Raw genomic sequence first — 13,073 nt, forward strand, 5'->3', positions numbered from 1 at the left:
TAAGATTCATGTAAATGACCTTTGTGTTTCGAGTGAGAGCGCAAAATCCCTGCTTAAATACCCCGCTGGCTACACTGCTGGCTTTGTTGCAATTTTACTTTTGAGCCGTGGAGAAATTGCGCCCACTTTCATAATTTTTCATACGAGCATGGCTTGGCTGTGTTTTCGAAAGTCATGGAGGGGTCTTTTCTCTAAGTTTTGGGACCACTACTACTGCTTGTAGCTGGCTGAGGAGAAGCATGAGTGCAGCAGAGAAGGAGGGGAAAAGAAAAGAGGATGAGATTTGGGGAAGGGTTGGCCTCTGCGTGGGTCTTGTTATCCTCTGTGAGCGCTCTTTTCCTCCACTTCCCTCCCTCTCCGTCACTCACACACACACACACACACACACACACACACACACACACACAGTGGAAAGCCCTGGAAGAGGGCCCGGTGATTGATGACTCCGTGTGAGAGACCTCAGACGCAGCAGCACTACAGAGAGATGGACAGATGAAAAGGAAGGAGGAGGGACGGAGAAAACAACTGAAATGAATCAAGTAACAGGGTGAGGCCTTCCAGCAGCACGTTGACATACTGGAGCCGGAGTGCTGCCTCGTTGCGACACCCTCGAAGTGTGTGGCTTCCTCACTATTTCTGTCTGAACCCCACCTGAATCTGAGAGAGTAGTAAGTCAACGCATGTGAGCGGAAACACTGAGTTTGTGCTCGCCTGTCAATTAATTGCCGTTACCATGGTTACAGCTTGCCTGTTTACCCTAATTGCACCATGTCAAGTAGGCTAGCACAGCTGACACGATCGAATCCGACCCAAACATCATTGCTGGGATCTACCCTCTATCCGTCATGTCAAAATAGGTTTTTCTGTCTACAGAGACACAGAGAGGTTTCTTATGAAAAGGCAATTAAAGATGCTCTTTGGTATTTTCACCTCACCTGCATGCTTTTCCTGCCTCATAAAAACATTTGCAAAGATATTAACCTGCAACTCATGATCAGTGTCGTAGTTTATTAACGTTGCAATTATCCTCTTGCTTAGTCGGTTGATTGTATGGTCCATAAAACATCTGAAAATAATGAAAAATGCATCGCCCAAAGCGCATGGTGATCAGATGTCAGTTGAGAAATCAGGGATAGATCAAGAGGCATCCATCAGCTAATTCCTACAGCTCTAAAACTGTTTTCTTTTCATCTGTGATTGCTAGCTTGCAGTTGTCTCCTTCACTGCCTTTGTGGGCACCACCTTGTTGCATTTCTTTGCTCTTTATCGCCACCTGCTGTGCTGGCAGGACTGCGTTGCATCGCCGACATGCTTTTGTGATTAAAAACAAGATCAGGACCCAATCATTAAAAACAAAACTCCACAGGGTACCTTTAAAGTCCAAATAAATAAACACATTTGCAAATGAATTGTCTCGGTTACCTGTTGCTAATGTTGGATTGCACGCAGAACCATTTCTAAAACTGAGAACTGAGATTGGGTTGAGGTTGAAAATGTCAGGAATTCGGTGTCAGACGCTGCACGTTAAGAGCTGAGGCTTCTTCTCTAAACATTTTGTGCAGATGTTCAGCGAGAGAGAAATCTGGCGTTGAAAAGACAGAGGTGTTATCTGAGACTTTCAAACTGCATTTCTCACCTGCTTTAGATTTACAGGCTCAGATGGCAGCTCAGCATTTGTCTCAGAACTTAAACGCTTGTCTGGATGTCTGAATTTGGTCTTTCGCTGTGTAGTGCACCGTGCAAACTGTTTAGCAGTCGACCCTAGCCTTTTGCTGAAAGCAACAAAGTGGTGCACCTCCATGGAGATGAAGTAACATACAGTAACAGCAGCATATCTGAGGAATATTTGATGAATTTGTGGCTAAAGGAGGATCGTTCCTCAAGGTGCTGCTCCGTGCACCTCCTAGTCTAATGTGTCTGTGTGGGCCAATATATGTAGACATGTCCTAAAAGTGTCAGATTTCACAACCACCCACACCAGCCCTGAGCTCCAGACCTGACCAGCCAATTCTGACAAATTACACCGACGCCTGAGGAGAGGGCAGACTCGCATCCAAACCGGCCCGATTCCCTGCAGAACATGAGAGAAGGTGCAGTTCTTTGCTGAACTCTTTACCTTCTCCTCTTTCTTCCCGTTTCTTCCTCCTAAATTCTGACTACAAAGGACTGATGAAGACTTCAAGTCATGACTTCGCCCTGATGCTTTCTGGCAGAAAGTGATGTTTTCGTGGTCTCAGCAGTTTCTGAGAGGAGAGGCGCCTCTGGCTCTGGTCCTGGGCAAGCACGATGGGGAATTTGAGTTTTCAGTGCAACATTTAATCCCTGTTGTGTTGCAATAATTTCACTCCAGTTCTCTAAGATGCTGATCCTGGCTGTGTGCTTTATGCGCTGCCAGGGAAAAAAGACGTACTCCTTGTTTTCTCTCCAACAAAGATGCATTAGTACATATATTTGCCTGCATGTCTGTCAGTGAAACTGAACTTAAGGCTTTGTCAAGTAACATCAGCTGATATAATCTGAAATAGCGAGCCCTGCGAGCCCAAATCCTGGTCAGAATAAATCGCCAGAAATGCATTTCTTGCTCTGAAGTTTTATTTTTGAAGCTGGAAGAGAGCTCAGAGGAGAAATAGGGATGTAAGGAACTGGCACTGTATTAGTGTAGAGGCGCAAGTGAGATAGTGTGCTCCCCTCTGAGTAGATTTTAACTACCCTCTATTGGCCTGAATGTGTCATTACACGACAGTCTGTCAACCTTCAGGTGCAGCACATCGACTCAGGAGCTTCATTTTTTTGTCAGATGATGAATCACCTCCTCCCAACTTCTATCAGCGTCTTTCACATTTGCTCGGATCAACTTTTGTCAGATGAATAAGTATTTCCGCGCTCGCTTTGTTTTGATCAGCTGTGAGGGCGACAAAAAAAAAAGAGGTAAAAGAGGATTGCTATTTGTCTTGAGTCGACATACCTCCAATGTCACCGCGATCAATAAGGAATGTGACGAGTGACAGGTTAGATGGAGCCTCAGATGAGTGTTTGTCAGTGAAAGAAAAACACACTTCAAACGGGAGAAAAGTGGAGCTTTTAGAGCATGGAAGCTTTGTCACTTTTTAGAGCAAATGGGGCACTTTGTCACCAACAGTATCTGAGTAAGTGTGTGTGTGTGTGTGTGTGTGAGAGAGAGAGTGTGTGTGATGCACTGATTTTCTGTATATCTATCGCCTGCAGCTTCCCGGGCTCTTTGTGAGCAAGAGGCGAAGTGACTTTGTAGTCAAGGATTCTTTAATGCCTTCCCGTGTCACCGGGTTTTTTTGTGCTTGTACATCAATAACGTGTGTATATACAGTGTGTGCGTGCGCGTCGGCGTTGTGTTTAACCAGGTTTTTGCCTTTCTTGCAGGTGTATGTGCCGAGGCGGTATGCCCCGGGGAATAGTGCTGACAGTGCACTAGGAGTCTGAACCTTGTCAGTATTTGTGGCTGAGGAGGAGAGGTACCCTGCCGCGCCGTGCCGTGCTGAGCCGTCCTGTGCCGTGCTGCGTCTGACGCCATGTCCCTGACTGACAAACACAAAGTGAAGAGGCAGCGGCTGGACCGGATCTGCGAAGGTAAAGTTGCATGCATGCACGCGCGTCCCGAACTTTTGGTCATCTCTCCTTCTGCCGCAGAGTCACACTTGTTTTCTCCGTGTTTTCCCGACAAACACTGTAGCTCCAAGCAGGGCTACAGAGTTAATAACATCATATTCACAATCACAACTCTGGATTTCACACTTAATTAAACTTGCTCTGAGTGTTTGATATTGATGCTTTTCTGTTTCGAGCTCCAGTGCATCAAATCAAGTGCTCTCTCCTCTGGTAAATTGTCTGATAAACTGTAGGATTATTATTATGAATAGAAGCAGTGATTGTAGTTGGTGATAATTTTGCCTCCTTTAATGTCCAAATGCATCTATTTTGTTGCCAAAGATGGAGAAATAATTCAATAAATAATAAAAATATCATCTGAGCAGTGATCTGAGCTTCATGTGAACACCTTTATACATCTACAATACATTTTACTATTGTTTCAACAGCCTGTCAGTGACTGTATTTTAGTTTAGACCTTTACCACATGTGGAAATATAGTAATTAAATGATGTTGTGGCTGGATGCTGAAAATCACTTTAAAAAATAAGTTTAGCCCAGTTTTAACTTATCTATATCTGCACATCTTTTGACCTGCAAATCACCAAAAACATTCTTGCTGCAAATAGTTGCATTATTTTGCAAAAGAAATCCTCCCTTTTTTTTTTATTTCCTCTCAGAGCTACACACCCCCCGGCCAACCATCCTTATTGTTATCAGCACAACCCTAAGACCTATTGGTGATCAATTCCCATTGATTGCTATAATTTCCTCCTGGCACACAGCACACGTCAGATACTACAGTAACCAGTGTATAAATGTTGACCTCAGCAGCGAACGGTCATCTGGTGGATGTAAATGAGATTACCGCTTTACTCTGGCCTCTCTGTGAGCCGCTGTTTGTTTGTGTAGGAGTGCCTGTTATGTGCCTTATGCTTATGGAGAATCTCTAAACATCTGAACTCAAGTCAGACTACCGCAGGGGATTGGATGGTTTCTATCCTGTCACGGCTGTTTGGAAGCGGCCAATTTTACACCGTGAACTGCAGTGATTATTAGGCTTTAGGTTGTGGATTACAGAGCAGTGGTGTTGTATTGAAGGGCCCGAGCATAGAACAGGAGCCCCCTGCCGTGCGCATAGCTACAAAGTCGGCCCAGGCAACAAGGAATATGAGCCTTTGTGTGGGTGTGTAAACTGTGTCTGAAGCCTTGTGGATGTGCATTTTTAAACCCACTTGTTTGACTTTGCCCAGCACGTGTGTGCATATATGTGTTTGTGTGTGTGTGTGTGTGTGTCTGTCTGTCAGACTGTGTCCTGAGGTAAAATCATCTCCTCTCTGCTGTCTGGGTCCCCGAGAGGCTTGTTAAGCTGCCGGGCCCTCCTGGAGCCAGCGCAGGGAGAGGCAGACATGACTGCAGTGCTGGAAAATGAAGCTAGACGCACCATTACCCCCAGTGCCAGCATATTTGTTTTGCAGCATGATGTAAGCACCTCAGCGCTGCACACTTGAAATGAAGGACATATGCTGCAGACACTGTAGCCTAAAAGCCCATAGCTAGGCATAAGAATCCTAGTTTTTGGTACCTGACTGCTATAGGAAAATAGAAAAGATTTTAATGCATTTCCAAGACACTACATGCATTAAGAGATGTAGCACAGTACAATGTCAATGTCGGTCAAAGAAAAAAAAAGAAACAATAAAGAGAAGGTATCGCTACATTATTCTCAAGACACGTTTTAGAAACTCTTTCCTAAGCGTCTGTTTATTTCCTCACATTTTATTCACTTAACTTTTCAATTATATATCCTCTAAAAATTGCATCTCCCTACATGACGATATAAATGCTATTTCAGATCTTTGCCTGCACTCCCAGGGATGTAATCCTGGTGTAGAATACTAAATCCTGTTTATTTTAGATGGGATAATTCATTTTCTGCCTAGAAACAGTCAGATTAGAACCGGTTTAGTCAAAATTCAACCTTTCAGAAAGCCCAACAAGAAGAATATGTGTGTAATGTTGAACTTAAACTCCTCCTCCGATTATTAGACCCCCTGAAAGTCCCAGAAAAGCAGGGGAAGTGTTTCCAGTATCAGGATATGGCACATGTATGCTGAGAGCTAGATGAAAAGATTGATACCACTCTCATGCCTGTACAGCAAATCTGTAGCTACCACCGGCAGCTGGTTAGCTTAGCTTAGCACAAAGACTGGAAGCAGTTAGCCCGGCTCTGTCCAAAGCTCTCTAAAGCCCCCCCCCCCCTTTTTTTTTTTTTTTTGGGCCAGGACCAGTTGCCAGGCAACCAGCAGAGACTTCAGGAAGTTACAGGTCCCGCCAAGAAATGGTTCATTACATAACTCCCTGTAAAATGCTGAATTGTTGTTTTTACACTTTTGTACGGATTAAATAAAAAAGAAACAACATGTTAATTACGGCGCTTTGGAGGTGCTGGTAGGCAGATTTTGTTACCTTTGGACAGAGCCGGGCTAATTGTTCCCCCCTGTTACCATTCATCATTCCAACACCTACACTACCATACTATTAAGAATGCTAGAAAAGCATCAAGTTTGCTCCAATACATGGTATGTAAACTGCAGTATGGTAAAAACACCAGGATGTGCTACTTCTGGTCACATTTTGCAACATGCAAACCAGCGTGCCTTTCTGGCTATTCTGACCCACAATCCTCTGCATTGTAGTTTCAGTTCAAATTTCCTGCTTCGGACTGTGACACATGTATGAGCAAGAGGGTCAGAGTTCAAGGCGCAATGTGATTGAAGTAGTATGTCCCATGCATGCATGCATACTGCATCTAGCTGCAGTACGTATAAAAGCAGAAAGAAAAAGTATGCAGCCCCAGTCTTCATGCTAAGCTAATTTAGCCAGATTTACACTTACAGCACAGACATGTGAGTGGTGTCAATCTTCTCATCAACCTCTTGGCAAGAAAGCAAATAAGAGCATTTCCGAAAATTCAGCACTCTACCTTTTAAATGATTCATTTTAGCACTTTATGATCACACATTACTTAGTTAGTTGCACAGAAGAGTCTTATATAATGATAACATGACTAAGATTATGTCAAGGCAATAGGAATCCGCTGTGAGCGGATGAATAATAATGCTGAATAAACCCTAAAGGCGAGTCATAAACACAGTCGTATTTCATATCGCAGGTGGGTCGTTCATTGGTGGAAATCCTTCCTGATTAGAGTTGCAGTCCACATCCAGCTGTTGCGTGCGTGTGAAGCAGACAGCTGAGGTAGTTAGTCATTCCTGAGGGAACAACAGTTAGCCTGCTCTGCTGGGCAGGAGCTCAAAGCCCACAGGAGACGCGCAGAGAGACGGTAACAGGTGTTGCTGTGATGCATGCAGAGCTAGCTCGCGGTGAGCGTACCTGCCGCCGTTCCGAATCGCGCAAACACACCAACACGTGCACGCTCGCACAAACACACACACACACACACACACACACAAGCTCTCCAGATGGCCATCATACAGGATCAGTGAATCAGTCCTCTGGCGGCCATTGTGAGGGCGTAAAGAAAAAAAAAACAGCTTGTGATTTGTGATTTGTTCATGAGCCAATGACCAGGCAAAGTTGTCTCACTGATTGCATGTAGCAGCGTGATAAGGCTGCCATGGCAATTGTCTCCATGCAAGGAGAAAACACACATGAAGCGAGGCTCTGCTTCTTGTTTCACACACAGGTAAAATGCTCACAGGGCTTATTTGGCTGCTGTCAGGACTAACTCATCTTAATCCAGGTTCACACTTCAACCAGGCCCGCAGTTGGCAAACAAATACAGACCAGATGAAGCCGTGATTCGTGCTGTCTCTCCTCAATCTCTTTCAAGGCAAAATCTGGACCGTTCTCTTTCAAAAACGTCTGCTGAGACCACACTCTCTCTGCACTGTCCAACAGAGCTTTCGCCTTTGTTTCTATTGTTTTCCCGACACTAAAAAACAACTCTCGTCGTCCAAGACAGTTTCCAACACCATGCAAGGTGTAAATTGTATTTTTTTTTTCTTTTAAATGTTATACCATTGCCCGAGTTCTGCATTCTGGCTGTTATACGTTGGCGTTCGTGGCGGTGGGATCAGAAATGCGGTATCTAAGGAAACCCGGTGTGTAGATGACAAAGCTGATTAAGCCATTAAAGTCCTTGATATGTATTTAGCATAATCTGGCCTGTCTGCAAATAAGGTGGCAGGGAGCTGGTTGCAACTGTTTTCATCAAAAGCTGCTAGTTAGCTCAATCAAAGCAGCTGCTGGTAAGCATCAGCTTTAATTCAGTGTTAGGAGGAATAGAGGGATCTCTCTCTCTCTCTATGTCTGTCTCTCAGGGGTGAAGAGATTCATTTCTGTCATCTGAAGAGATGAGGAGTGATCTGCCGTGGCCCATGTTCCTCCCAGCCTCAGGTCCTTTCATGTTCTCAGCTTAATTTGAGCTGAACCAATGTTTATCATTCTGCAGCAACTGGGCCGAGTGGCTGGGAGGGAGGACGGTTCTTTTCCTGATCTCTCTCTCTCTCTCTCTCTGTTGCTAAGATTGTTGTTGTGCTTGTAGACTGCAATGCTGTTTCCCCTCTGGGTTAGATTAGAGCCGCTCTAATCTAGTCAGATAATGTTTTAATCAATATCTACATTTTATTCATGTTGTCTTACATGATGACACCTGCATAATCAGGAATATATTTTATCCATATTAGCTGCTGAACATACACATAAAAGTAGTTCAGCATTCAGTTCCCTCTAGTGATTATGTTCGCCTCCCAATATCTGTGCTAATTTATGTTGTTAAACTTTAAACTGAAGGTTGCATGCAGCTATTGAGGATAAACAGTGCGATCTCATATCGATTTACTGACTGTGCATCTAAACATGCAGATAGCTGTTCGGCTAGCCCTACAAGATTTCGCTGAGAGCAAATGAGATCAGATCAGGAAGACTTTCGCAGGGCGTGGTGTCTGACGGCGACCTGCTTTGTGGTGTTTTGTTTACTCGGTTGTTCTCTGATGAAGTGTGTTTCATATGCAGTCAGGTGTCTGTTGTTTTGCATCTACCACTTTCTCATCCGTCTCCGCTTTGAGTAGAGTTTGTTTTTGTGGCTTGCACACAAGCGAGTGGTGGGTTAATGCTCCGTGCTCACGTGAAAATAAAGGCTGCGCACGTTGAGTCTTTTTGAGTAATGACTGTAAGCACTGAGAATTAAAAACTGTCATGTGTGGCATTGAACGGCATTTCAGATTTTTATTAGTATTATTTGATACTGCTGTAGGAGCATCAGAAACAAACTTCTTTCAACCTGGACCTGATTTTCTTGTTTTTGGTGACTAATGAGAACAATAATTTTTTAAATACTAGTCCAGTATGGAGCGTTTCTGGGCTGTCAAAGTACGTCCAAATCAGCTAAATATTCAGCCATGACTTTGAAAATGTCTCAAACACGTTTCCACCTTCCTCTCTCCACTCTCGTGAGACTTCAGAACGGGACTTGCCCTTGAGCGAGACTTGAAGAACACATTTCATTTCTCTTTAGGGGTTCTTTCCATAATGTTGTCAGAAAATTGCAATAACAGCCTGAGCCTGTCAGCGGCAGAAATGAGCACTTTTAGTGGACGTACATTGACTGGACGCAATTGCCCAGATGGATTACATCACGGCCTGTTTCGCAGCTGCTGGCTGCAGCGCACTCGCTTGATACTGGACCAGTTTCAAAAATGGCTGTCCCCATCAGTCACTTAGACACCAAAACATCGCAAAAAAGGGTCCAGGTTGAAAAATACTGACGTTTCCCTTTAAGACAACATTAAACACTGATGAATAAGAAGCAAAGTTCTTTTGATAGACGAAAAAGTGACAATACAAGGGCCTCCTGGTTTTGTAAAATAAAAGGTGCGAGCGGACACAGTAACCTTTGCAGACCAAGCATTAACACCACAGGAGATGTACATAAAATTAAATTGAATTAGAGTTCATAATGTACGTACATCTACCCCTCCCCACACATCTCTGCTCATAACCACAGCTGAGTAGGACATATTGTAAAAGTGTTCTTTCGTTTAACTAGACTCCATATCTTCTTTTTTTTTTCATCAGTGATGAGGAAGCAAATTACATTTTCTGTTCTATCCTTTCTTCCCCCTCTCGCTCTCCTTCCCTCCCTCTTCTCTCACTCAGCTGCACACTCCTCTTCTCTCCAAAAAGCAAGCGGGCTGTCGTCTCTCCCTTCTGTCTGCCCCATCTGTGATGCAGTATGGGCCACTGGCCTGATAATGATAGGCAGGCGGAGCGCGGGGCTGTGCACGAGGCGAAGGAGGCAACAAACCAGCCCGCTAAAACGCAAGACAAAACTCTAATCAGCTGCCTCGCACAAGTCTACCACAGGTCTCGCCTTGCTGATGAAAGGTTTGCAGTAGCGGTTCTCGCTCTGCCCCACGTTCCTCCCACCGATGCAAATGTGCGACACACTGTCTCATCCGCTGTGGAGATGCGAGGCGGTAAAGAGGCGGAGGACAGCGTCTCGATAACACAGCAGATGTGAACCCACCGAAAGCCATCGGACCAGAATTGGTACCATGTGTTTTTCTTTCCTCGTCGCCCCTCCTACCCCCCCCCCCCCCCCCCCCCCCCCCCCCCCCCCCCCCCCCGCACTTGTGTTGGAGTGAGCAAAGGCCCAGAGGCTCGTTAAAACTTTAATATACTGTACAATCACAGTAATTGAGTAGAATTTTCAAGTTCTTCCAGTCATGGTTTTAATTTATGAAGTCCCTATGAAAGTTTAATGGATCAGCAGTTGTAGAGTTGCAGCTATCTAAATCATTCGGCAGCTATCTCTGCCTGCGCTGCCTGCCAAGTCCTGCCGTTAGCGTCCTGTGCCCTAGAAAGATGGCCAGATTGCTCCAAAGGCATGACTGTTGCTGGACGTCTGTTCAACACATTGTACCTAGAGGTCTTTCACAGAGCCGTGCGATTGGCTGCAAGCTAGCAAGCCGAGTGTTGGCATCAATTCTGATGCTGTTCACTAAATATCCACTGTGCAAGTTTGGGGTTTCTTTTCTTCTATTGTATTATTCATGCTAGCAACTACAGGGTCCCTGTTGCTTGATGAATGTAATATAGCATGCTCACTTAATTATGGAGCAGCTCTCATGAGAGGCATATCAGAGAATGTAGACAAGATGAATATGGTACCGCAGCTTCTCCGGCTTATGAATTGTGGGAAATGCAGCAATTTGCATGGCAGGAGATATGATATGCCACATCCTTGTTTCGGTTTTAGCAACACTAGCCTGACCGTACGTGAGGTGTTTATTATTGTTATTAATATTTTGTCAGGAAGCGGGGATCTGAGTGACACACAGCCCTGGAAGGGGCTTATTAAAAGAAGTTATTGTCGGCGATCGCGGTGGAGAGATTCAACACAGTGATTAATGGTGTGTTTTACAGCTGACAAAAAAGCACAGGGAGACTCAGACCTGGGAGGACAGGGCTGAGAAATCACTGCAAGGAAATTGCTAGGTATACTTTACCTCTAATGAAAGAAACCCACCTTCAGATGTGCATCATCCTGGACTGCCAAGGGCCACAGGGAAAATGAATCTGTTCTGATTTATTTTTGTTTTGACCTACTTAATGTTCTCCAATTAGGATCTTCCATAATGAAACAATCGGATTTTGTTTTTTTGATATTATATCACGATTGCATCACTTAAGCTCCAAAATGAAAACAAGCTTGTTATAGCATTTCCCACTGCGACTTGACAGGTAGTGGGACAACATAAAGAGGCGCGGAGCCAGTGCAGCAGCCTCATGCCACTCTTAAACAGTAATAAATTTAGCCCTTCTCAGTCACGCTGTCTCTGTGTCTCAGCTTCAGGAGCATCCAGATGATGTCCCTGGCGACTTGCTGCAGAAACTCTTCCTTTAAACACCCTATTTCAAACAGAAATAAAGCACAGAATAGAAACAGGCTTGCAGCCATCTAGTTGTCACAGTCCAGTGCAGTCCAATCATATCCCCTTCCCCTCCCGCCTGGTCCTATCCCACGCTGTCTGTCTTAGAGGTGAAGCAGGCAGCCCTCCCACCTTATCAGCTTTTTTCCCATCACACACTTATCAAAGCGCCCTTTTCTTCTCCCCCTCGCCGCTGTTTTTTGTTTACATTGCTCTTGTCACGGCAAGTAAACACAGTCAGTTATCTCTCTGATGCCAACATCTGAGATAAGCCACATCTGCTCTGTTGTACATCTGGCACATGTGGTAGCAAAGTGCGAGCTCGGTGAGGGGAAATACGACTCGACTGGTAAAGGTGCATGCTGATTCATTTTGAGAATCGAAATTTAGTGAGGCGAGCACAGCGTGGCCTTTATTATGACAGTAATGTGACACACTTTCCCTGATATTTTTCCTCTGTAGCTCCTGAATCGCGCAGATTGGAAGTGATATGTTGATTAATTGATAAGTGACTTGTAGGAAGATTAGCGGTTCTGATCAGTGGTTAATAATTCAATTAAACAAAAATTCCAGTTGACCAAAATGTTGGGATTTCTTGCTTTTTTCGGCTCAAAACTGAATATCAAATATCAAAAGCAATTTGAAAATCTGATCTCGGGCTCAGGGAAATTGTGATGGGCTTTTCTTAAAATTTTATGATGCTTTGTAATCAACAGATAAATCTCAAATAGCAGATAAAATATGATTAGAGAAGGCGCTGCATGGTTGCTTGTTGTTGTTTTTGCATTCTTGCATGTATTTGTATTTGTATGTGCGTGTTCATGTATGTGAGTCTAGTGTTGTCCAGTAGAGGCTGTGCATTCTCCATGATTTGAGTGATGCATCTCCTGACCTCCTTCCAGTAGCCACCGGGTTAAATCTGACCCTCCATAGTGCTTGTGTGTCCGGCATGTGCAACCACCCCCCTCCCCCTCTCTCCAGGGACACACTACAGCAAGCGTGTCAGTCCCCAACCTCCCCGGTCCCTCTGGGAAGATCCATTCACACCCAGGGGGATGCCGGCTGCAGGCCATCGAAGGGGTTAGAAATAACCACTAAGCACCGTAAACACTGTAGCTTTACACTCCATGAACACATCCAGGGGCCTCCGCAGCACGCTGGCTGCGTACACTATCTGGTTCAAGTGATGTCACAGGGGCCACTGGATTTAAGCAGGTTTTAGTTTGACGCTAATCCCCTTGTGGCAAACGCTGTGGAGGAGACGACAGTCCCTGCCAATGGCGTGCATCAACCCCAATGGATTAGTGCGTCTCGTCCCCTCCTCCATTCTGTTAGCATTGTCCAGCATGTGTTTTTACCCCAATTTCTTTACGCTGAGTCTTAGTGTGGAACGTAAGCATCATGCCCAGCACAAGCATGGTCCCTGCTGTAGAGTGGAGTAGAGCCTCGCCCTAAAGGTGTGTTTTTTCTGTCTGCATGTGTGTGTGTGTTTAC

The 13,073-nt window shown here is 44.8% G+C and overlaps 1 protein-coding gene across 2 annotated transcripts in view; it reads left to right on the forward strand.

Annotated features, from left to right (window-relative positions):
- ctbp2l (C-terminal binding protein 2, like) overlaps positions 1-13,073 on the forward strand; it is a 95,378-nt gene that overhangs the window by 37,129 nt on the left and 45,176 nt on the right. For both annotated transcript variants that reach the window (XM_041962128.1, XM_041962129.1), the window contains exon 2: positions 3,397-3,603. In XM_041962128.1, the coding sequence (XP_041818062.1) occupies positions 3,546-3,603 (58 nt within the window). In that variant the 5' untranslated portion in view covers positions 3,397-3,545. The remainder of the gene's footprint in view (positions 1-3,396; positions 3,604-13,073) is intronic.

The sequence above is a fragment of the Chelmon rostratus genome, chromosome 21 (genome assembly GCF_017976325.1).
Source record: "Chelmon rostratus isolate fCheRos1 chromosome 21, fCheRos1.pri, whole genome shotgun sequence".
NCBI classification, from domain to species: domain Eukaryota; kingdom Metazoa; phylum Chordata; class Actinopteri; order Chaetodontiformes; family Chaetodontidae; genus Chelmon; species Chelmon rostratus.